The sequence below is a fragment of the Saprolegnia parasitica genome (genome assembly GCF_000151545.1).
Source record: "Saprolegnia parasitica CBS 223.65 unplaced genomic scaffold supercont2.1, whole genome shotgun sequence".
In the NCBI taxonomy this organism is placed as follows: domain Eukaryota; phylum Oomycota; class Saprolegniomycetes; order Saprolegniales; family Saprolegniaceae; genus Saprolegnia; species Saprolegnia parasitica.
Window position 1 is genome coordinate 335,410 of NW_012156395.1, and position 18,064 is coordinate 353,473.

General features: G+C 60.0%; 10 protein-coding genes across 10 annotated transcripts; 4 read left to right on the forward strand and 6 right to left on the reverse strand.

Annotated features, from left to right (window-relative positions):
* The first annotated feature begins 4 nt into the window (after positions 1 to 4).
* SPRG_00125 (hypothetical protein) lies at positions 5 to 2,210 on the forward strand. Its single transcript, XM_012338238.1, has one exon. It carries the CDS (start codon positions 16 to 18, stop codon positions 2,137 to 2,139), a length of 2,124 nt encoding a protein of 707 aa, XP_012193628.1. The 5' UTR covers positions 5 to 15; the 3' UTR covers positions 2,140 to 2,210.
* A 397-nt stretch (positions 2,211 to 2,607) lies between these two features.
* SPRG_00126 (hypothetical protein) lies at positions 2,608 to 3,729 on the reverse strand (the record flags this gene model as incomplete). Its single annotated transcript, XM_012338239.1, has 7 exons — positions 2,608 to 2,734; positions 2,787 to 2,914; positions 2,961 to 3,128; positions 3,181 to 3,272; positions 3,320 to 3,397; positions 3,448 to 3,617; positions 3,664 to 3,729. 7 exons carry the CDS (start codon positions 3,727 to 3,729, stop codon positions 2,645 to 2,647), a joined length of 792 nt encoding a protein of 263 aa, XP_012193629.1. The 3' UTR covers positions 2,608 to 2,644.
* A 290-nt stretch (positions 3,730 to 4,019) lies between these two features.
* Positions 4,020 to 6,214, reverse strand: SPRG_00127 (hypothetical protein). Its single transcript, XM_012338240.1, has 6 exons — positions 6,075 to 6,214; positions 5,881 to 6,028; positions 5,400 to 5,835; positions 4,809 to 5,347; positions 4,308 to 4,755; positions 4,020 to 4,258 (listed from the first exon to the last, which is right to left on the reverse strand). Exons 1-6 carry the CDS (start codon positions 6,185 to 6,187, stop codon positions 4,050 to 4,052), a joined length of 1,893 nt encoding a protein of 630 aa, XP_012193630.1. The 5' UTR covers positions 6,188 to 6,214; the 3' UTR covers positions 4,020 to 4,049.
* Positions 6,215 to 6,662: 448 nt separating this feature from the next.
* SPRG_00128 (hypothetical protein) lies at positions 6,663 to 7,166 on the reverse strand (the record flags this gene model as incomplete). The annotated part of the gene is made up of 1 exon (XM_012338241.1): positions 6,663 to 7,166. One exon carries the CDS (start codon positions 7,164 to 7,166, stop codon positions 6,663 to 6,665), a length of 504 nt encoding a protein of 167 aa, XP_012193631.1.
* Positions 7,167 to 9,464: 2,298 nt separating this feature from the next.
* SPRG_00129 (hypothetical protein) lies at positions 9,465 to 9,892 on the forward strand. Its single transcript, XM_012338242.1, has one exon. The coding sequence runs from the start codon at positions 9,535 to 9,537 to the stop codon at positions 9,841 to 9,843; it is 309 nt and encodes a 102-aa protein (XP_012193632.1). The 5' UTR covers positions 9,465 to 9,534; the 3' UTR covers positions 9,844 to 9,892.
* A 404-nt stretch (positions 9,893 to 10,296) lies between these two features.
* SPRG_00130 (serine/threonine protein kinase) lies at positions 10,297 to 12,019 on the forward strand. Its single transcript, XM_012338243.1, has 6 exons — positions 10,297 to 10,854; positions 10,905 to 11,080; positions 11,125 to 11,250; positions 11,301 to 11,381; positions 11,445 to 11,813; positions 11,860 to 12,019. Exons 1-6 carry the CDS (start codon positions 10,335 to 10,337, stop codon positions 11,944 to 11,946), a joined length of 1,359 nt encoding a protein of 452 aa, XP_012193633.1. The 5' UTR covers positions 10,297 to 10,334; the 3' UTR covers positions 11,947 to 12,019.
* SPRG_18773 (hypothetical protein) lies at positions 12,013 to 13,456 on the reverse strand (the record flags this gene model as incomplete). Its single annotated transcript, XM_012338615.1, has 5 exons — positions 12,997 to 13,456; positions 12,840 to 12,953; positions 12,571 to 12,789; positions 12,296 to 12,516; positions 12,013 to 12,239 (listed from the first exon to the last, which is right to left on the reverse strand). The coding sequence occupies exons 1-5, from the start codon at positions 13,431 to 13,433 to the stop codon at positions 12,013 to 12,015; spliced, it is 1,218 nt and encodes a 405-aa protein (XP_012194005.1). The 5' UTR covers positions 13,434 to 13,456.
* SPRG_18774 (hypothetical protein) lies at positions 13,450 to 14,390 on the reverse strand. The gene is made up of 5 exons (XM_012338616.1): positions 14,209 to 14,390; positions 14,092 to 14,162; positions 13,878 to 14,048; positions 13,777 to 13,827; positions 13,450 to 13,727 (listed from the first exon to the last, which is right to left on the reverse strand). The coding sequence occupies exons 1-5, from the start codon at positions 14,357 to 14,359 to the stop codon at positions 13,530 to 13,532; spliced, it is 642 nt and encodes a 213-aa protein (XP_012194006.1). The 5' UTR covers positions 14,360 to 14,390; the 3' UTR covers positions 13,450 to 13,529.
* Positions 14,391 to 14,445: 55 nt separating this feature from the next.
* SPRG_00133 (hypothetical protein) lies at positions 14,446 to 16,038 on the reverse strand. The gene is made up of 4 exons (XM_012338244.1): positions 15,614 to 16,038; positions 15,267 to 15,557; positions 14,736 to 15,216; positions 14,446 to 14,685 (listed from the first exon to the last, which is right to left on the reverse strand). Exons 1-4 carry the CDS (start codon positions 16,024 to 16,026, stop codon positions 14,515 to 14,517), a joined length of 1,356 nt encoding a protein of 451 aa, XP_012193634.1. The 5' UTR covers positions 16,027 to 16,038; the 3' UTR covers positions 14,446 to 14,514.
* Positions 16,039 to 16,699: 661 nt separating this feature from the next.
* On the forward strand, positions 16,700 to 17,320 carry SPRG_00134 (hypothetical protein). Its single transcript, XM_012338245.1, has one exon. It carries the CDS (start codon positions 16,744 to 16,746, stop codon positions 17,305 to 17,307), a length of 564 nt encoding a protein of 187 aa, XP_012193635.1. The 5' UTR covers positions 16,700 to 16,743; the 3' UTR covers positions 17,308 to 17,320.
* Positions 17,321 to 18,064: the final 744 nt, after the last annotated feature.

Here is an 18,064-nt window from a genome sequence, read left to right on the forward strand (position 1 = left end):
GCGAAACGCCACGGGATGGTCACTGGTCGTCGCCCGTTCGGCCCATTTTCCATCATGGCCCCGTCCCTCGCCAAGAAACTCGAGGTGCTCCGCGCCGAGGCCGCGGACCTCGCCGAGTACATGTCCGACGACGAAGGCGAGACCTTTGACGTCTCGTCGCTCAAGGCCGAAGAAGACGCGTTCACGCACGACTTTTCCACGTGCATCGTCGTCGACAAGGCGCCGGTCGTGACCAAGGCCAAGTACGACAAGCTCCTCGCGATGTTCAACCGCCTCGTGGCGCAGATCGGCCCGGTCGTGGCCATCGACATGCCGTACCTTCCGGCCAAGGCGGGCGCCGACGCCGAGACGGCCGGCTGCCTCTTTATCGAGTTTGAGACCGAGGCGGACGCCAAGAAGGCGATCACGACCTTGCACAACTTTGCGCTCGACAAGCGCCACACGCTCCAGGTCTGCATGTACGCCGACATGCAAAAGTACGCCAACGTGCCGGACGCGTACACGCCGCCGACCAAGCCGAGCTTCACGCCGCGCCAGAACCTCAACACGTGGCTCGCCGACCCGAGCGGCCGCGACATGTTTGTGCTGCGCTACGGCACCGAGACGGAGCTGTACTGGAGCGACCAGGGCCGGCCGACGCTCGAGTACGCGGGCGAGCGCGAGAAGAGCTCGGGCAAGCAGTGGTGCTCGCAGTACGTCAAGTGGAGTCCCGCAGGCACGTACCTCACGACGTTCCATCCGCAAGGCATCGCGCTCTGGGGCGGCGACTCGTGGGACAAGGTCGCCCGCTTTGCGCACAAGCACGTCAACACGGCGGTGTTTTCGCCGCAGGAGAACTACCTCATCACGGCCAACGGCGTCGAGGGCGAGAACTCGATCATGGTCTGGGACATTGCGTCCGGGAAGCTCCTCCGCGCGTTCAGCATGGGCGGCAACCCGAACGTGCTCGACACGCCGTTCAAGTGGTCGGCCGACGACAAGTACGTGGCCCGCCGCAACAAGGACGCGATCACGATCTACGAGCTGCCGTCGATGAAGCTCCTCGAGAAGAAGTCGCTCAAGGCCGACGGCGTCGAGGATTTCTTCTGGTGCCCGGCCGGCAACGCCACGCTCGCCTACTGGGCGCCGGAAGCCGGCAACACGCCCGCGCGCGTCTCGCTCGTCGAGATTCCGTCGCGCCGCGAGATCCGCCAGAAGAACCTCTTCAACGTCTCCGAGTGCCAGCTGCAGTGGCACCCGAGCGGCCAGTTCCTGAGCGTCAAGGTCACGCGCCACTCCAAGTCCAAGAAGACGCTCTTCACCAACTTTGAGATCTTCCGCGCGGGCGAGGCGCTCGTGCCCGTCGAGATGCTCGAGATCAAGGAGACGATCCGCGCGTTCGCGTGGGAGCCCAAGGGCTCGCGCTTCGCCGTCATCCACGGCGAGACGGCCACGCGCCTCTCGGTCTCGTTCTACGACTGCAACGGCGGCAAGAAGAACAACGAAGTCACGCTCCTCTTCACGCTGGCCGAGAAGACGTGCAACGCGCTCTTTTGGTCGCCGTACGGCAACAACATTGTCCTCGCAGGGCTCGGCGAGATGAACGGCATCATGGAGTTCTACGACGTGGACGAGAAGCAGAGCTTGTCGATCCAGGAGCACTTTAAGTTTACGCACCTCGAGTGGGACCCGAGTGGCCGCGTGGTCACGACGGCCGTGTGCCAGCCCATCAACAACTTCAACGCCAAGTACACGATGGACAACGGCTACAACCTCTGGAGCTTCCAGGGCAAGCTCCTCGAAGAGAAGCGCAAGGACATGTTCCACCAGTTCATCTGGCGCCCGCGCCCCAAGAGCCTCCTCTCGGACAAGGAGTACAAGCACGTGCTCAAGAACCTCGAAAAGTACCGCAAGAAGTTCAACGACCTCGACAAGCAGCGCGAGAAGGAGCGCATCGCGGCCGAGATCGCGGCCAAGCAGGCGCTCGTCGACTCGTTCCGCAGCCGCCTCGCGTCGCGCCAGGCCGCGGCCGCCGCTCGCCGCGCGGCCTACATTGCGCTGGCCGACGGCTACGACTCGCAGGACGACGCCGAGTTTATCGTGCAGACGACGACGCGCGACGAAATCGTGAGCCAGACCGAAGAGGTCGTGACCAAGTAAAGCGCCTCCGACGACGACTTGCGTAAACAAACGACGATGCACCGCAACGTGCTGCTATTTTATTCCTTTTGCTCGTCTCTTGTCGTTCGTTGCCACGCTGGAGGAAGAGGAGCCGGCGTCACAGGACAACACCTCCTCGATGGGCTTGGGACGATGGTGTCGAGACAACGGCGGCTTGAATTGTACTACGAATAGCGAGCGAAATGCGCGCCAAGCCACGAACGAGTACTCGCTACTACATCTAGTACGTGGTCGTCGTTCTAATGCTTGCCGTGTGGAGTGCACCGAGTGGTCGAACCCGGCACTGGCGCAGCAACTTGAGAGAGCGCTGGGCCCTTTGGTCGCGGCTGCAAACCAAAGCGCCGTCAAATCAACGTGTAGGCCAAATCCCACCGACGTTGATGCAAGGATGGTCGGCGTGGCGTCGCTCTGGAGCGAGGAAGAACCACCCGGTGCCACATACTACTAGGGACGGCAACAGCGGTGTACTAGTTCAATCGGCCGTTTACTTGGTCCACAAGCTCGACTGGATCGTGCCGGCCGCCAGCGCCTTCCAGCTCGCATGCGTTTGCTCAATGACGTCGATCGCAAACGCCTAGCAACCTCAATCTCAAAAACCAGATTGCGAGATAGAGAGCATTTCCAACCTTGTCCATGGCCTTGCCGTCAAAGGCAAACGCGCTCGGCGGCTTGCCGTCCGGCAGCTTGTAGTCGCGGAACCACGTGCGGATCGAGGCCACCGTGTCGGGCAGATGCAAATGCACGTCGTTCAAATCTGGATAAAGCCATTTGAACATGCAAGGATATCCCGAGCGGAATACCGTTAAGCTTGGCCGCCATCGGATCCTTGACGTTGATGGCAATGACCTTCCAGTCCGTCTCGTTCTCGTCGATCATGCCGAGCACGCCGAGGACCTTGACCGGGTACACGTCGCCCGTCTCGGCCACTTGCGAGCCAATCTCGACCACGTCAATCGGGTCATTGTCGCCTATCCACGTGGGTCGACATGACTTTAGAGCACGATTGATAGATAGTAGTACCGCCGTAGCCCGTGCTGCCGTCAACGTGCGCGGGGTCTTCCCACGTCTGCGGGATGCAGCCATAGTTGACAAGCGAGTCAAAGTGGTAGAAACTAGAGACTCCATACGCGTTTTGGCCAAGAAGATGAGGCATGCATACCGCAAGTTGCCCTTCTTGACGTCCTGCTTGATCGGGTTGTGCGCTTCGTCGGTCGCGATCTCCATCTTGGCGCGGTCGCTAGCCACGCCTTGAGGCGCCGCATGCATCGCAGGAGAGTTAGTAGGTACCCGCGCGGGATCTCGTTGATAAAGTTGAAGATGGCCTTGTCGTGCTCGTAGCCGGTGGGGCGCAGCGGGATGTCGTGCCACGGCGAGAGCACGGACCCGTCCTTGGCGCGGTAGACCAAGCGCGACTCGATCGTGCCGCTGGCGCCGACGAGCGTCGTCGCGTACTGGTGCTACACGGGACGAATTAGCGCGCTAATTTGTACCTCGAGCAGGTACGGCAAAGCGAGCGCCAAAGACGCGAACGGGGCGGCGGAGCTGGAGCGCTTGACGGACGAACGCCATCTTCAACAATGAACCAGTCGCCGCGCCGGCGGCATGCCGGATACACAGTCCCAATCCGGATACCAAGCCGCCTTTTTTCATGTGGGTTCCTTGCGTCGTCGCGATGCCACGTACTCGTGCAAGTTCGAAGACAACGGACACGCCGAGTAGCTTCGCTGCTGCTGCAGAGCGTTCGTATGGCCTCCGCCCCAATACCCAAATACGACAATGCACGCACGACGTCGAAACAAGCAGAGGATCCGACGACGCCCTTGCATCAGCAGCAGCATCCCATGTCGGTATGTACATACTAGGAGCGGCCAATTCGGTCGTCGTAAGTGTTAATACCGAGGGGTCTCGTCTTCTAGGAAGAAATTCCAGAGGCATATACAGCAGTCGACGCCGACCGACACGATCTGGCGCTCGTCCGGGCTCCACGCCAATTGGTTGATGGCGCCCGAGTGGCCGAGCGCGATGGCCATGAGCGCGTCGCTTTCAAGCGCGTAGATTTTGAGATGGCAGTCGTCGCCACCCGTGGCCACAAAGCGTCCTAACCACCTCCCGTTACGACAGTATGCACAAGCCACCCCTCGTGGTACCTGACGGCGACACCTGGAGCGCGAGCACGCGCATCCGGTTGGGGTCCTGCAGCACCTTGACGGCGTCGGCGACGTCGCAGTCCCAAAAGAGGAGCCGGCCGTCGGCGCCGCCCGTGATGATCTCGGTCTCGCTGTCGAGGCGCTGGCTCATCGCATGGAACGCACCTTCGCGCACTTGGTGCACGACGGCGCGGCGCTGGGTCTTGAGGTCGTATAAGAAGAGCGACCGGTCGAGGCCGCAGCTGTGCACGTGATGCGCTTTGACCAAGTCGATGCACACCTGCGTCACGCCGCGCTTGTGTTCGTGAAACTGCAAGATGAGCTCCCGCGTGGCGAGCGACCAGACGTTGACGCCGCCATCGCTCGACCCGGAGACGATGCACTTGTCGTTGGCGGCGATGCACGTGACCTCGCCGCGATGCGCGTTCGCAATGTGCCACAGCTTGTGCTACGCGTGCTGGCAATCGATACCATGTCGACGTATAGGAAGAAGTCTAGTACCCCTGACGCAGTCTCGAACGCGCGCAGCCAGCCGTCGGCCCAGCCCGAGACGAGGAACGCTCCATTTACGGCGTAGCAGACGCAGCGACCGTGGACGTTTTCGGCGGCGCTCGCCTTGACGCGGTACGACGAGAGATCCCATACCTTGAGCGTTCCGTCGTGCGAGAGGGTCGCAAAGGCTTCGCTCGAGTGGCCGTCAAAGACGCAGGCGGTCACGGGTGCCAAGTGGCTGCAAGCAAGCTCTTCGACGCTCATGGCACTGGCGAGGATGCGATAGAGCTTCCCGGCCGACGTGCCGGCGAGGACTGTCGCGCCGTCGCACGTCACGCTCAAGCCGGCGATGGCGCCCATCAACGCGACTTGGCCGACGAGGTTCCAGTCCGAGTGGTCGCCCACGAGCTTCTTGAGAACGCCGTCGCCTGCGCCCACATAAAGGTACCCGGTCGCCGCGCAGCAGACGATCGAGTGCACGCCGTTGGACGAGATCGGGATCGTGCACTTGAAGACGCGGGCGTCGGCGTTGAAGACGACGAGCTCGCCTACGTCACAATGGAGCGTGAGCTGCAGGTCGACACGAGGGATCCAATGCACCCGCGTAGGTGCCTGCAAGGAGCGTATCGTTGGTCTGCGTCATGCACGCGGCGAGGTACTCTCGGACCATGCCGGTCGACGGCATCGCGCACGGGTAGCTCTCGAGCTTGTACTGCATGCTGCCAATGTCGTACGAGAGCTCGCTCACGAGGAGCTGGCTCGAGTGCGCAAACAGAAGCGTGTACTTTGGTCGGCGCGTCTTTTCTTCGACTTTGCCCCAGTTGAGAATCGTGACCGGCGACCCGTACGACCGCGTCACGACGACCTCGGACGTGCGGAGGTCCCAGAGGATCACCGACCCGTCAGCGCCGGCGCCGAGGAGGAAGTGGTCGTCGGGCGAGAAGGCGAGTTTTGTGATTTTGCAGAAAAAACCGTGCAGCTGGTAGAGCTCCGACTTGGCGTAGAGGTCCCAGACGACAATCGCTGCGCCCGCGCCCTAGTATTTACATTGGAGATAACATATATGCAGCGGAGATCGTACGTTGCGCTTCGTCGACGGCAGCTGCCCGGACGCGAGCAGCACGCCCGAGCGCGACACGCAGAGCGACGAGATCTCTTCGTCGTGGCCGCGAAGGAACTCTTGCGCGTGCGTATCCGAGACGCGCGAGATGACGACGGCCGCGCCCATGCTACGTCGTCGTCGTCGTCGTCGTCAACTGGATGGAGCGTGCGTACCAGGTAAAGTACGCGTCCGGGTCTCTCGGGTGCGCGAGTACCGTGTCCTTGGACCGACCCGTATACCCGATGACGTGCTCGAGCTCGAGCTGATACGCCGGCGGGCCGTCCATCGCGCCAATGTCCCTCTAAGATCTCGTCGCCGGATACGGCAGCTCGTATCCGACGTCCTGACGTGGCACGCTGTCCGGCAACGGACGTTTCAAGTGGAAAAAGCTCGGTTGGATCGGGTTTGTCGACGACGCCTCTGTGCTAGGATTGCAATGATATGGACACATTGCGCATCGTCTACACATGTATTAGTAGATTCTGTAGAACGTCTTCTTGACCTGGGTTTGGCTTGACGATTAGCCGCTTCTGCAGTCGAGAGACCAAGCGAGTAGTACGACAACGCATTGCACGATCAAAACGAGCTGGAGACGAATCCACTGTACACATTGGTTATCTCAAACATGTACAGTATTGGCACTACTAGAGTCGTATAGACGAATTATCTTTTAGATGTTTTCACAACTTTATGTCCCGTCGCTGCGACGCGAGCAAACGCCGACATCGTGCCGCGAGGATACCTTGTGACACTGTCGAGGGCTAGGTGAACGTTGCTTGATGCACCAACGGCGACGAGATTTCTTCAGAGTCCAATGCGCGCTTGCCCAGATCCACGTAGACCTTGAGCGTCTTTCGATGGTCGCGCTTCGTGGCCAAGGCGTCGGCCAAGAGCAAGAGGCGCTGCTTGCTCGATGGAATCGGACGCAAGTTCCAAGGATGCCCCAGGCCAAGCTCTTCTAGACCGTGGGCAATCCATACCGGCAGTGTCCGCGCAATGGCCTCAAACCCAAGGTTGCCGACGGTCCCCGCGTAGATGCTCTTCAAGACCCGGGACGTGGTGAGCCACTGCACAATGGTTTCCATGTCAAGATCGGAAACTTGTCGGTTGAAGCTGACACTGCGCAGGTCATGACAGCGACGGAGCTTGGAGCAATCCAGCGCGCCGTGCGAAACCAAGAGGTGCTGAAGGGCGCAGAATCGCGAGATGTCGACGGGGCCCGAGACACGGAGGTTGACGACCTTGGCAGGATTCAATTTGTCCATCGGAAGCAGCCAGCGCCATTTAAATGTCGGGAGCGTCGTTGAGTTTCAGAATCGCAAGCGACGGCGACGAATAAATCGCTTGCACCAATGCATTGCAGTCGACCAAGGGCGCGTTCGGGTGCGGTAGAATCTCGAGCCCCACATCCGCGCAAAGGCCAGCGTCGTATCGGTCCGCGACCGCAACGGCAGCCGAACGCGCGTCGATCGGGGCAATGGCGCCGCCAGCCACCGGAGATTCGTGGCCGGTCCCACAGACACGTGCGGAAATGCCGGCAGCGCGATGATGCCAAGGCCAATGTTGCGCGGTGCAATGTTTTCGAGGTGCAAGCAGGGCCAGTGGCGCGTGAGGTCCATCGACTGCCGGAGCTGCAGCAGCGCTTGAAGAGCTGGTGGCACTTGCGGCAGCACCGACACGAAGGCGAACCGAACACGTCGCGCAGATCAGGAAGTAGATGCACGACGTCAAGCAGCACGGTGCTCAACGTATCCAAGGTGTGGCACATCAAAATGGATTGTGGTGTTGGACCTAACCGCAGTCTACTAGCGACCATCATTCGCAACGGCGGGACGATCTGAGTCGGGCGTTTCAATCCAAGTTGTTGCTGCGTTTTAAGCTCTCAATTCGGGTAGTCAACTCCTCAACAAGAATACAAGTGGCTCAATACGACATACTGGGAACCAAGAGTCGAGCTGCGCCTCGGCATTCGGATCTAAGTACGCACAGTAAGGCTCGACCTCCTCATGGACCATGTCTTGGTCGCCGTTGTTGTCTTCGCTGGTCACAATATCGTGATGCAGACGGATCGAAAGCGGTGGAGCTAGGAGTAACAACCCCCGTGACCACTGGAGACAGCCACGTGTCTGACGCTTCAATGCACACTTCACCAATCCAGTGACCGACATGACACACCCAGCAGCTAGACCCTTTACCTCTACGCACAAAGCCTTTCATACGTCTGTGTGGTTGCCGAAGTACAGTTGATTGTGTCTTCCATCGACAAGTTGATATTGAGCGTGTAAATATATATGCAAGTACTATCGATATCTCTTTGGTCTACGCGTGGCGCTGGCGAAACTCGACAAAGTCGTCGTTGCGCGTGATCGGGTTGAGTTTCAGATGGGCCAAATCGATGCGGTGCGACCGGAACGACGCGCCTTCGTCACTCGACCGGTGGAAGATCGCGCCGCGCTTCTCCTTGGAGAAGGTCACGTCCGGGCTGTTGGAGAGGTACCGGAGACCGGCAAAGGTCGACATGCCCGTGGCAAACGTGATGATGCCGATGATCGGGTACGTCGCGGGGTCGGAGAACCACGTCTTGATGACGGACTGGGTCGCGCGGGCAGTGGTCGAGGCCATGGTAGTTCTTGGAAGTAGTGGAGAGGATCAAGCAAATGCTGGAATGAAGCGAAGAAGGCGCGCCAAAATGGCAAAGATCGTCTTCAAAAACACGCAACGAGCAGAGAAACACCGTGAAATTGACACGCGCGTTTCGGTTTGTATCCGGATGGCCACTGATTTCCATACAAATTTGTATGGATTTGACCCTCGCATCCGGATAGACGTGGCGCGCACCGTGTCAATGCAACTGCGAGTGCAAGTCGCGTGTCTTTGGTGTTGCGATCTTCCGCCAATTTGCCGTCCGTTGAAGTCGCTCATTCCAGCATTTGCTTGATCCTCTCCACTACTTCCAAGAACTACCATGGCCTCGACCACTGCCCGCGCGACCCAGTCCGTCATCAAGACGTGGTTCTCCGACCCCGCGACGTACCCGATCATCGGCATCATCACGTTTGCCACGGGCATGTCGACCTTTGCCGGTCTCCGGTACCTCTCCAACAGCCCGGACGTGACCTTCTCCAAGGAGAAGCGCGGCGCGATCTTCCACCGGTCGAGTGACGAAGGCGCGTCGTTCCGGTCGCACCGCATCGACATGGCCCATCTGAAACTCAACCCAATCACGCGCAACGACGACTTTGTCGAGTTTCGCCAGCGCCACGCATGAAGCGCTCTTTAAAATTAAACTAATCCATTTTTAAGCTAACCACCTCATGACGATCTCTCGGTGGCACTTGCAGACCCAACGCCAAGTCCCGCAGCGCCTGATTTCCATAAAGCTCAAGCCCACTCGAACAGCTCACTCGAACGCAGCCAAGCTTGAGCTCTGCGATTCACGTCATTAGTAGCTTGTCATTGGATCTCAAAAGATCGGGCCAATCGCATGCCGCCAAGTTAATTTGGCCCAATGGGCACCACGGGGCACCGCATATTCCGCGCCAATATATATTCACGGTGGGCGAGGCAATATTATCGAACCTTGGGCGCTGGAGGCGGCGCCCCATTCTCATTTTCGAATTTCCACCAAGTAGAATGGCCACGATCCGAGCGACGCGTCCCGTCCGCAAGTCGGCGTGGTTCTCGGACCCCGCGACGTACCCGATCATCGCGATCTTGGGCAGCGCGGCCGTGCTCGCGACCTTCCAGGGCGTGCGCCACCTCGCGCGCAGCCCGGACGTGACGCTCGACAAGGAGAAGCGCCACAACATCTTCCGCCGCGACGAGAAGGCGTGCACGGACTTTCGCAGCCACCGCGTCGAGTGGGCCCACCTCCAAGAGAACCCGATCACGCGGTCGGGCGACTTTGTCGAGTTTCGCCGCCGCAACACCAAGGAATTGTAGCTGCGTCGTCTAGCCGCGGTAACAATGCTAATAATTGTGCTTTCCTCTATCTTTGTGGTGGTTCTTGGTACGGTCAATGCATTTCCGAGCGCCAAGCGATGCAAGAAAGGGCCGACAGGCAGGCCCTCGCCCGCGATCGCAGGCAGGCGCGATCTTGTGGCGAGGCGTCGCGCTGGCCGCCGAGCTGCAGCGCCTTTCGCCGCGCGTTGTCCCCAGCGCCATGGCAGGAGCATGTGTCAATGGTGCTAGTGACCCTTCGACAGCACTGTACCAAGCTCTTCCTCGCGTCAGCTGCGCTTTGGCGGCTTGCCAGGTCATGCATCCCACTGTGGCTAAACGCACCCAACAAGAGAAGCGGTCGTATCCGGAAAAAGTCGCCTGTGAAGGGCGCGTTTGTATTGGGGAGTTTCGCGGGACTGGCCTTTCCGGATACGATCGGCCCCGGCCGGCGACCGAGCGTGTTGCGATCTTTGGAAGCGGCAAGCAGCAGCATGGACATCTCCGAGACCGTCGTCGCGCCCAAGCCCATCGACGACGATGCGATGGACACGAGCGGTGACATCCTCGCCGTCGGCGTCTACGACGGCAAAGAGGTCCACTGGTCCGACGCAGGCAATGGCATGCTCGTGGGCACGCCGGTCGAGCAGCGCATTCGCTGGGAAGACGGCGTGACGAGCATCCAGCAGCAGATGCGTGGCCTCAGCTGCAAGGGCGCGGTGTCTTTGTCGCCGCCAGCGGCCAGCGTCGAATGGCGCCGGACGTTTGAAGCGGCGACGTTGACGATGAAGCATGCGCTCGCCGAGCTCGGGAGCGACATTGAGCGGCGGCAGCGCGACGTGCAGCTCGAGGATTTGTACGTCAAACGCACGCTGAGCACGGGCGACTTGTCCAACGTGATGTTTGCCGCGTACATCCAGTCGCTCCAGGACAAGTACGCGGCGAATGTGAGCGCGCTGGAGGTGGCCAAAGCCCACTTTCGCCGCCACGAAAAACGCGTCCACCTGCACGCAAGTACGTAGCCGTCTTCTTGAAGTATTCCAACAGCTTGACGGCTGCCGTAGCCACGGCCTTTGCCAGCCTTCCGTTCCTGCACGATCGCTACCAGCTCAAGGCGCTCATCGGGCAAGGCGGCAACTCGGAAGTGTGGGAGGCGTACGACGTGCATACCAGTACGTTTCGCGCCATCAAGATTTGCACCAAGCTGCACCAAGCAGAGATCGAGTTCCGACACCACGAGGTACTGAATCGCATCTTATATCTCCCTCGCCACACACGTTGTAGCTCTTCCTACCGTCCGAGCACACGGTCCGCGTCCATGGGCCGCTGCTCATGACATCCCATCGCGGCGCGCCGTACTCGCTCATGGTCATGGACCGCATGGAGTGCGACTTGCACCAGTTCATGGAGGTGCGAGTCTCTCCGCTGCAGGTATGCGCAGTGTCCTCACTATCACGTAGAACCTCGGCGGGCCCTGCGAGATGGGTCTCGCACGCCACTTGCTCTTTCAACTCCTCCTCGGCCTCGACTACGTCCACCAGGTACATCGCCTTGCTGTCGTCGTCGTCGCTGTCCACTGAACCATCCACGGCGCTTGTGTGTAGAAGGGCATGGCGCACTGCGATCTCAAGCCGGCCAACGTGCTCTTGGCCACGGTCGCCGGCGCGCAGCTGCGTTTAACGGACTTTCACCTCTCGCAGCGCAAGCACGCGATCATTCTCGTGGGCCAGAACGCGTCGCCGGCGTTCGCACCGCCCGAGTGGTACCTCTTGTCGCCGCATGAAGCGGCGAGCCTCGGCGCGACGTATGAAAAGTTTGACGTGTGGGCGATCGGACTCGTCTTCTACATGCTGCTGTGCCACGCCCACCCGCTCGGGACGCAGGCCAGCAAGCCCGAGATGACGGAGCGCATGAAGGCGTACCGAGCGACCCCGACGCTGCACTTTCCCGCGCACGTGCCCGCCGACGCACAGGTGCACGCGCTGCCTTGGAGAGATGGTCGTCTCATGCTGCGTGTAGCATCTGATACGGCAGTGCATGCACCTCGATTGGCACAAACGACCGACAGTGCAGGAGCTGCTCGCCGCGGTCTGCGGCGGCCTCTAGTCGTCGTCGGAGTCGCCGTAGAAGAAGGACAGGATACAGACAGAATAGGATAGTAGACTAGCGTGATCACTTGATGTGCTTGTCGTTGGCGTCTTCAATGTCCACGTCGTCCATGTGCACGAGCGCATAGGCCGGTGCCGACGACGACGACGGCCGTGCCTTGATGTACGAGTACAAGACAAGGCCCGTCGTCGCCACAAAGAGGCCTGCAATATTGAGCGCACTGAGCTTGTCGTGGAAGATGAGCATGGCCATGACGATCTGCAGCACGTCCTTGAGGTTGCCGGCAATGCCTAGCCAATCCGTCGTCATAGTACTACCATGCTCTTCGTCCCTTCTTCGTATGTACCGAGTGAGAGCGCCGACGTCTTCTTTACGAGCTCAATCTCCACCGAGACGAGGAAGAACGACATGGTACCGCCAAGAAGCACACCTGCGAGGGCCTGGAGGAAGAGGAGTGCGTCGATGCAGAATTTCGACGCGAGCAGACTCGGGCCATCGACGATGATGGCGATCGGGAGGAGGAGGAGCGCACTGACCGGCGAGATGTAGTAGACGACCGCCAACGTGCTAGGAAGAAAAGCGAATTGATGGCTCGCAGAAGGGACGAGGGGAGAACGGTACTGGTGTGCGGACGCCGTCATGCGCTTCATAAAGAATTGGGTGAGGACCCAGCGGAGCGTGCCGAGGATCGACGCGAGAAGGACGCAGAGGAAGCCGACCAGCACAAAGTTGATGGTGCCGTAGCTGGCCATGCCAATGCCCGTGCAAATGAAGCACACGACACCGCAGAGCGCCCATGACGGCTCTTGCAGCTTGAGCAAGATGGAGAAGAGGAGGTTCCTAGACCCGTCCGAGCATGAGGAGGAGGACGAGGAGCGTGGGAGGCGAACCAGACGTTGCCACCCGACTTGACGATCGTAAATAGGGACACCGTGATATACGTGAGCGACTTGTTGGAAAGCACAATGTCGGCGCCCGTAAAGACCCCAATGGGCACGGCCAGCCTAGGACAACGCTCGCATCTCCGCATAGAAGGAGACGCAGTACATCCAGTAGTCGCGCAGTGGTAGCGGCGCAATGACAATGTTGCGCTTGCACGCCAAGAGCTGCGAGAAGATCGCCTTGACGGCCATGTGCACCGTGCCCATCGTCAGCACGTACGGGAACCCGCCTTGCCAGACTTTGAGGAACCACTTGAGGAAGAGCGTCATGCCGATGCTCATCGAGTACCACGCGAGGATGTAGACTGCGACCTCAATGAGGTGCACGCGGTGGGCCATCGCCTCGATCTGGCTGGGCTGCTTGAGCGTCGCGCCCCGCTTGAGGAGGAGCACCTTGGCGCCGACGAGGCCGAGCGCAAGGAGCGAGAGGCTCATGCAGAGGTAGAAGAGAGGCAGCGAAGAGACCATGGCCCGCCCATGGGCCGTCCCGTTCATGGCGACGACGCCGCCCCCGGTGAGGTTGCCGGCGACGTTGCCGGCCATGGTGCAATTCTAATTGTGTGGCGTTCTCACTTTTGACTGGCTATAATGCCAAGAATGGCGCGTTCGGATTGGTGGATTTCATTGTTTATGCGCCAATCACGTTTGCTTGTCTGCCGATCTGGTCTGCAGCTGGATGTCCAAGGACCACGTGGCTTGCAGCCGAGCGCGCTGGGCAGCAGCTTGTGACGCGACTGCTTCGCGCGCCTGCGTGTCCGCTGCAATCAGCGCGTCCAAGCAGCGCTTCGAGCACACGGTACGCGCATCAGGTGCTGGCACGAGCTGCCGACACGGCGCCTACGCCATGCGACGGTAGCACACGTAGAGCAGGCAGCGCCACATGTACCAGGCAGTGCCAGCACACTGTTGGAAGGCTCGTAGCGGTGCCATGGTCCACCTACAAGACGCGATAGAGATGCCAAAGGATGGTCAATGACGGCGAAGTACGTGCGCCTGGGAGGGCTGGCGCCAGGCCTGCAACGCCTCGAGAAAGGACGCATGGCTTGCGTCTTCGTTGAACTCGGGCTCGAGCACTTGATTGCTAATGGTGGTGCGAGGCGACGCGCGAACCTCTTCGAGCGCGCGGACCTGTAGGCTGTGGATGGCCTTGAGGAGCTCCTACAGAGAGCGTTCATACCGACGTGCAAACATTTGGTTAAACCTTGCGCTGCTTGAGACTCGTGATGCCCATGTGATCCAGCGTCGGCGTCGAGAATTCGAGCAGAAACTCGCCTATATAGAGTCGTGAGAGGAGCTCGATCCACCGACAAGCAGCAACCGTTGAGCGTCTCTTGGGTCAAGAAGAGGCTCTCGTAGGCCGCGAGTCCTTCTGTGTGGAGCCATTGCATGACGTCGTCGCTCGTCCAGTCGCCAACGCGCTTCCCAACCATGCTCTTCGCCGACGCCCGTCGTTGCCCCGGCGACGCCATGGCGGTTGAGGCGTTTCGACTCTTCTCAACTCGAAACTGCGTTTGATGCTCAACCCTATTCCTTCTAGCACGCAACATTTTACGGTCCACACATCGACCTATTTATTTGCGGTCCACACATCCATGTACAAGGCAGAGAGATGCCATTCAGGAGCTTAAATCAGAGCCAGCACTTCGCCGACAACGCTGTGGAACGGAAGCGCCGCCGTCTTTGGCCGGAGACGCGTGAGGACGTGCACGAGGCCGACTTCGGCCGCGAGGCTCCGCGCTCCGACGTCCTTTTGCAGGAGCAGCCCAAGGCCGACGACAATGCGCTCGACGATCGTCTACAGGTCAGCGTGAGGAAAGGCTCGTCAGATGCGCAAGGCTGACGTACCGCAGACGCCTCGAGCGTGCCCTGGCTCGCATACATGTCGAGGACCTCGGCGCAGCCACCAACGAGCGCAAACTGAATCATGTCGTAGTCTGCCTGCGACGGGCGACTGTCCCGACACACGTTGAGGACAAAGCAGGCGGCCATTTCGGCCTGGCTGAGGACCGTCGCGGGGCCTTGCCACGTGCCCCAGACGAATGCCAGCCACGATCCAAGGTGCTCTGCAAACTGCGCCTTGCTCGCGGGAGCCTCGAGTCCATTGAGGAGGACCGAAAGCAGCACGAGGCGATGCGCAGAGTCAGGCGTTGTCTGCGTCTGCTGGAGCAGCTGGTCGATAATGGGCGCAATCAGCGTCGCGTCTACAAGGACGCTAGGCGACCGAATATCGGCCAGCAGCACGATGCGAAGGAGGCACAGCGCCGTGAAGGTCGCAGCGGGCGTCCCAGCAGCAAACGCACATGCCACAAGCGACCACCAGACGGCGCTAGCAGAGTTACATTAGACTCTGAGAAGTACGCTGCAATGGCGACGTACCGATCGCTTGATAGGAGCTGCGTCGTGTCTTTGGACGTTGCAAAGTGCACAAGGCGCTCGAGGGCGCTCGTCTCGTCTGGCGAGAGCGCCTTGAGAGTGTCGAGACGGCCCACGATGCGCTCGACGTGAAGCTCGGGTAGACACGAGATGAACGTCTGCGCATAGCTCGCCAAGGTCTTGGTCGCTGCGGGCTGCGCACTTGGAGCCGAGAGGGGCGACGGATTGTGGTGCGACTGGATGCTCTCGGCCATGCGTCCTTGCATGTCTTCAAACATGGGCCGAAACATGGCACTACACGTCGTCGCCGCTGCGTGAGACGACGTCCATAACAAGTCGGATTACCATACCCCATGGGCGTTGAGAGCACTTGCTGCGGCAGGTCCAAGATGTGCTGCGGGATGCTGGCGCCGACGAGAAAGTTGGCGACTTCGTTGGAAAAGTTGTTGCAGTTGTTCGAGAGCAAGTTGTACGTCGCCGCCGTGAAGCGCGACTGGATCTCTTGGAGAAACGACGTAAAATCGGCTTGGGCCACCTGCGTCGTGCCCAGCTCGACGACTTGGTACGGTGTGCCATACGTCTCGGCGACCTGCGCCGGCGGGACCGCTTGGATACCGCCGCCGTAAAAGTACTCGAGGCCATAGACGCACACGCCCGTGTGCCACACGCCGTCGATGTGCGTGCCCAGGAGCGACGCCGACATCTGCCGCGCGAGGCCGCGGGACAGGTCGTACACGTGGAGGGCAACCCGCTGGTCGGTCATTTTGCAAGTTCTGGAATGTGGCTCGCGGGATTGCAATCCTCCATCCGGACATCCGGAAATGGGTATTGAATGGCGAAGGACCTGCCAGAGTTGATGTTCTAGACTTCTGCTCTATGAACCACAATTCCCTCCCTGCCCGTCGCGTACTCTTGGAACCAGCGTCAACAGGAGCGAACGCTTATTCGATTAATACTATTGTGGTATCGCTGACGCTGCAATAGCCCCGAACAGCGCTGCAGGCGCTGGTTTTATTGCGTTAAGCTCAGTTGGCTCCCTCAAAATGGGATCTGGCGTCTGTCAAGGACATGAAGGCACCTTGTCCTTGCTTTGATTCGGCTTCCATGCAGGTGGTACAGCCTTACCGAAGCGTGCGAGGCCGGTACTAATGCCACGGGCGGTATACTTTAGCACCATAATCCCCTCCTCCTCGGCTTGAAGTGGCAAATCGGTGAGGTTGGCGGGAAATATTAAGTTTGAAGAGCGAAAGAGATGGGGTTCCTGCATACACGTCGTTGGAACTGCAGAGATCAAGCGCCCATGCACTGCTGGATTCTAAGGCCACGTGATATGGTGGCTTTGCATTGACAGGGTATCTTCCGGATAGATCCGGATAACACACGTGGCAGTTTCGCTGGCGATCTTCAGACTCCATTTTCGACAGGTCGGACGAGCAGGGGAAGCGGACCCAGTGCGAGCACTCGATCGGAGACAGCATCGATGGCAACGAAGCCAGCACCGTTCGTGCACCAGCTTCTGCGCATGCTTAAGCACGAGCCCGAGGATGTGGTCGCGTGGGGACCGGACGACCACTCGCTCGAGATCCGCGATCGGACGCGCTTCGTGCAGGCTGTGCTGCCGCGGTACTTTCGCCACACGCGCTTCAACAGCTTTCAGCGCCAACTCAACTACTATGGCTTCCAGCGCGTAAAGGGCCTCCCGAAGGCGACGACACGCTACTGGCATGCGCATTTTGAGAAAGGTCGGGTCGGTGCCATGAGCTTGATCCAGCGCATCCCGCCCAGCCGCGCACTCACGACACAAGCGATCGAGCGACCGCTCATGCCGTCGGCCGAGCAACCGGTCGCTTGTTGGACGGCGTCGCCCGAGAAAGCTACTCCCGCAGCGGCAAACGATGCATCGCTGCAGCGGCTTCTGGCACCGCTCCTCTACGGCAGCGACGTTGCAGTGGACCTACCGGCGCCAAGCCCATCGTGGCTGGACCACATTTTTGCGGACGCGGGCTCGAGCACGTCGATCGGATTTGAAACAGTGCTGATTTAGCACCACAACATGCAACTCGTTGTATCCATGTATCCTCGGTCGTTCCATGCAGCGAGGATGGGCAATCCGTCGCGTGAAGCGCAGAATGACGGCGTGACGTCAGGCATCGCGAGCCAATCGCTACTTGGGCGCATCCCACTGCGCCATCGCCCAGCTGGCCGCCGCTCCGCCACCTTGGTGCGCGCACCTTATCAAAAGCTGCAGGTTTCTCTTGCGTGCAACGAATTTTCTTGTGACGGGCAAGCGTCACGTGAAAAGAACACTTGTGATTGGCGCAAATGCATTCTTTACGGCCAATGCGCATTCAATTCCGCTTACGCCACGCGTATCCGGATCCGATCTTTGCACGTGCGGATCGTACGGTGTCTATGCAACCGTGTTTTAAACACATGCGGAGGGTCGGACGAACCGCGGTTGGGGCGCCGCCAACCGCTCCTGCTGCGGGCCCACCGCTGCACGCGCCGCTATCGACGCCATGTCCATCGGCTTCTCTACCCAGCGACGAGCTTCAAATGGAGGTCGTTCTTGCCACCGCGTTTGCATCAACCGCGGTTAGGGCTCGTCGCGGTTCGATCTTCTACCTTCGAGTAGCCGCACCCAAGTCAAATGCACTTGTGCGACGGTGCGGTGACGCCAGCGCACCGTGGACGCCGTGGATCTTTTTATGTCCAGCGCTGTCGTCGCTTGCCACGGACCTCCCCGTCGTCGCCGTCGTCGTTTTGATGCACCCCGTTCCCTTCAAGTATCTTGGTTTGTG

Coding starts and splice junctions, on each gene's coding strand:
- SPRG_00133 (XM_012338244.1), bottom strand. CDS start 16,026: ATGACCGACCAGCGGGTTGCCCTCCACGTGTACGACCTGTCCCGCGGC. Junction 15,558..15,613: donor GTGCTCTCAACGCCCATGGG/GTATGGTAATCC, acceptor GACGACGTGTAG/TGCCATGTTTCGGCCCATGT. Junction 15,217..15,266: donor CAGCTCCTATCAAGCGATCG/GTACGTCGCCAT, acceptor TAACTCTGCTAG/CGCCGTCTGGTGGTCGCTTG.
- SPRG_00129 (XM_012338242.1), top strand. CDS start 9,535: ATGGCCACGATCCGAGCGACGCGTCCCGTCCGCAAGTCGGCGTGGTTC.
- SPRG_00134 (XM_012338245.1), top strand. CDS start 16,744: ATGGCAACGAAGCCAGCACCGTTCGTGCACCAGCTTCTGCGCATGCTT.
- SPRG_00130 (XM_012338243.1), top strand. CDS start 10,335: ATGGACATCTCCGAGACCGTCGTCGCGCCCAAGCCCATCGACGACGAT. Junction 10,855..10,904: donor ACGCGTCCACCTGCACGCAA/GTACGTAGCCGT, acceptor CGGCTGCCGTAG/CCACGGCCTTTGCCAGCCTT. Junction 11,251..11,300: donor ACTTGCACCAGTTCATGGAG/GTGCGAGTCTCT, acceptor ACTATCACGTAG/AACCTCGGCGGGCCCTGCGA.
- SPRG_18774 (XM_012338616.1), bottom strand. CDS start 14,359: ATGGCGTCGCCGGGGCAACGACGGGCGTCGGCGAAGAGCATGGTTGGG. Junction 14,049..14,091: donor CGAGTCTCAAGCAGCGCAAG/GTTTAACCAAAT, acceptor CGCTCTCTGTAG/GAGCTCCTCAAGGCCATCCA. Junction 13,828..13,877: donor GCCAGCCCTCCCAGGCGCAC/GTACTTCGCCGT, acceptor CGCGTCTTGTAG/GTGGACCATGGCACCGCTAC.
- SPRG_00125 (XM_012338238.1), top strand. CDS start 16: ATGGTCACTGGTCGTCGCCCGTTCGGCCCATTTTCCATCATGGCCCCG.
- SPRG_00127 (XM_012338240.1), bottom strand. CDS start 6,187: ATGGACGGCCCGCCGGCGTATCAGCTCGAGCTCGAGCACGTCATCGGG. Junction 5,348..5,399: donor CCTTGCAGGCACCTACGCGG/GTGCATTGGATC, acceptor ATTGTGACGTAG/GCGAGCTCGTCGTCTTCAAC. Junction 4,259..4,307: donor GCTCCAGGTGTCGCCGTCAG/GTACCACGAGGG, acceptor GGAGGTGGTTAG/GACGCTTTGTGGCCACGGGT.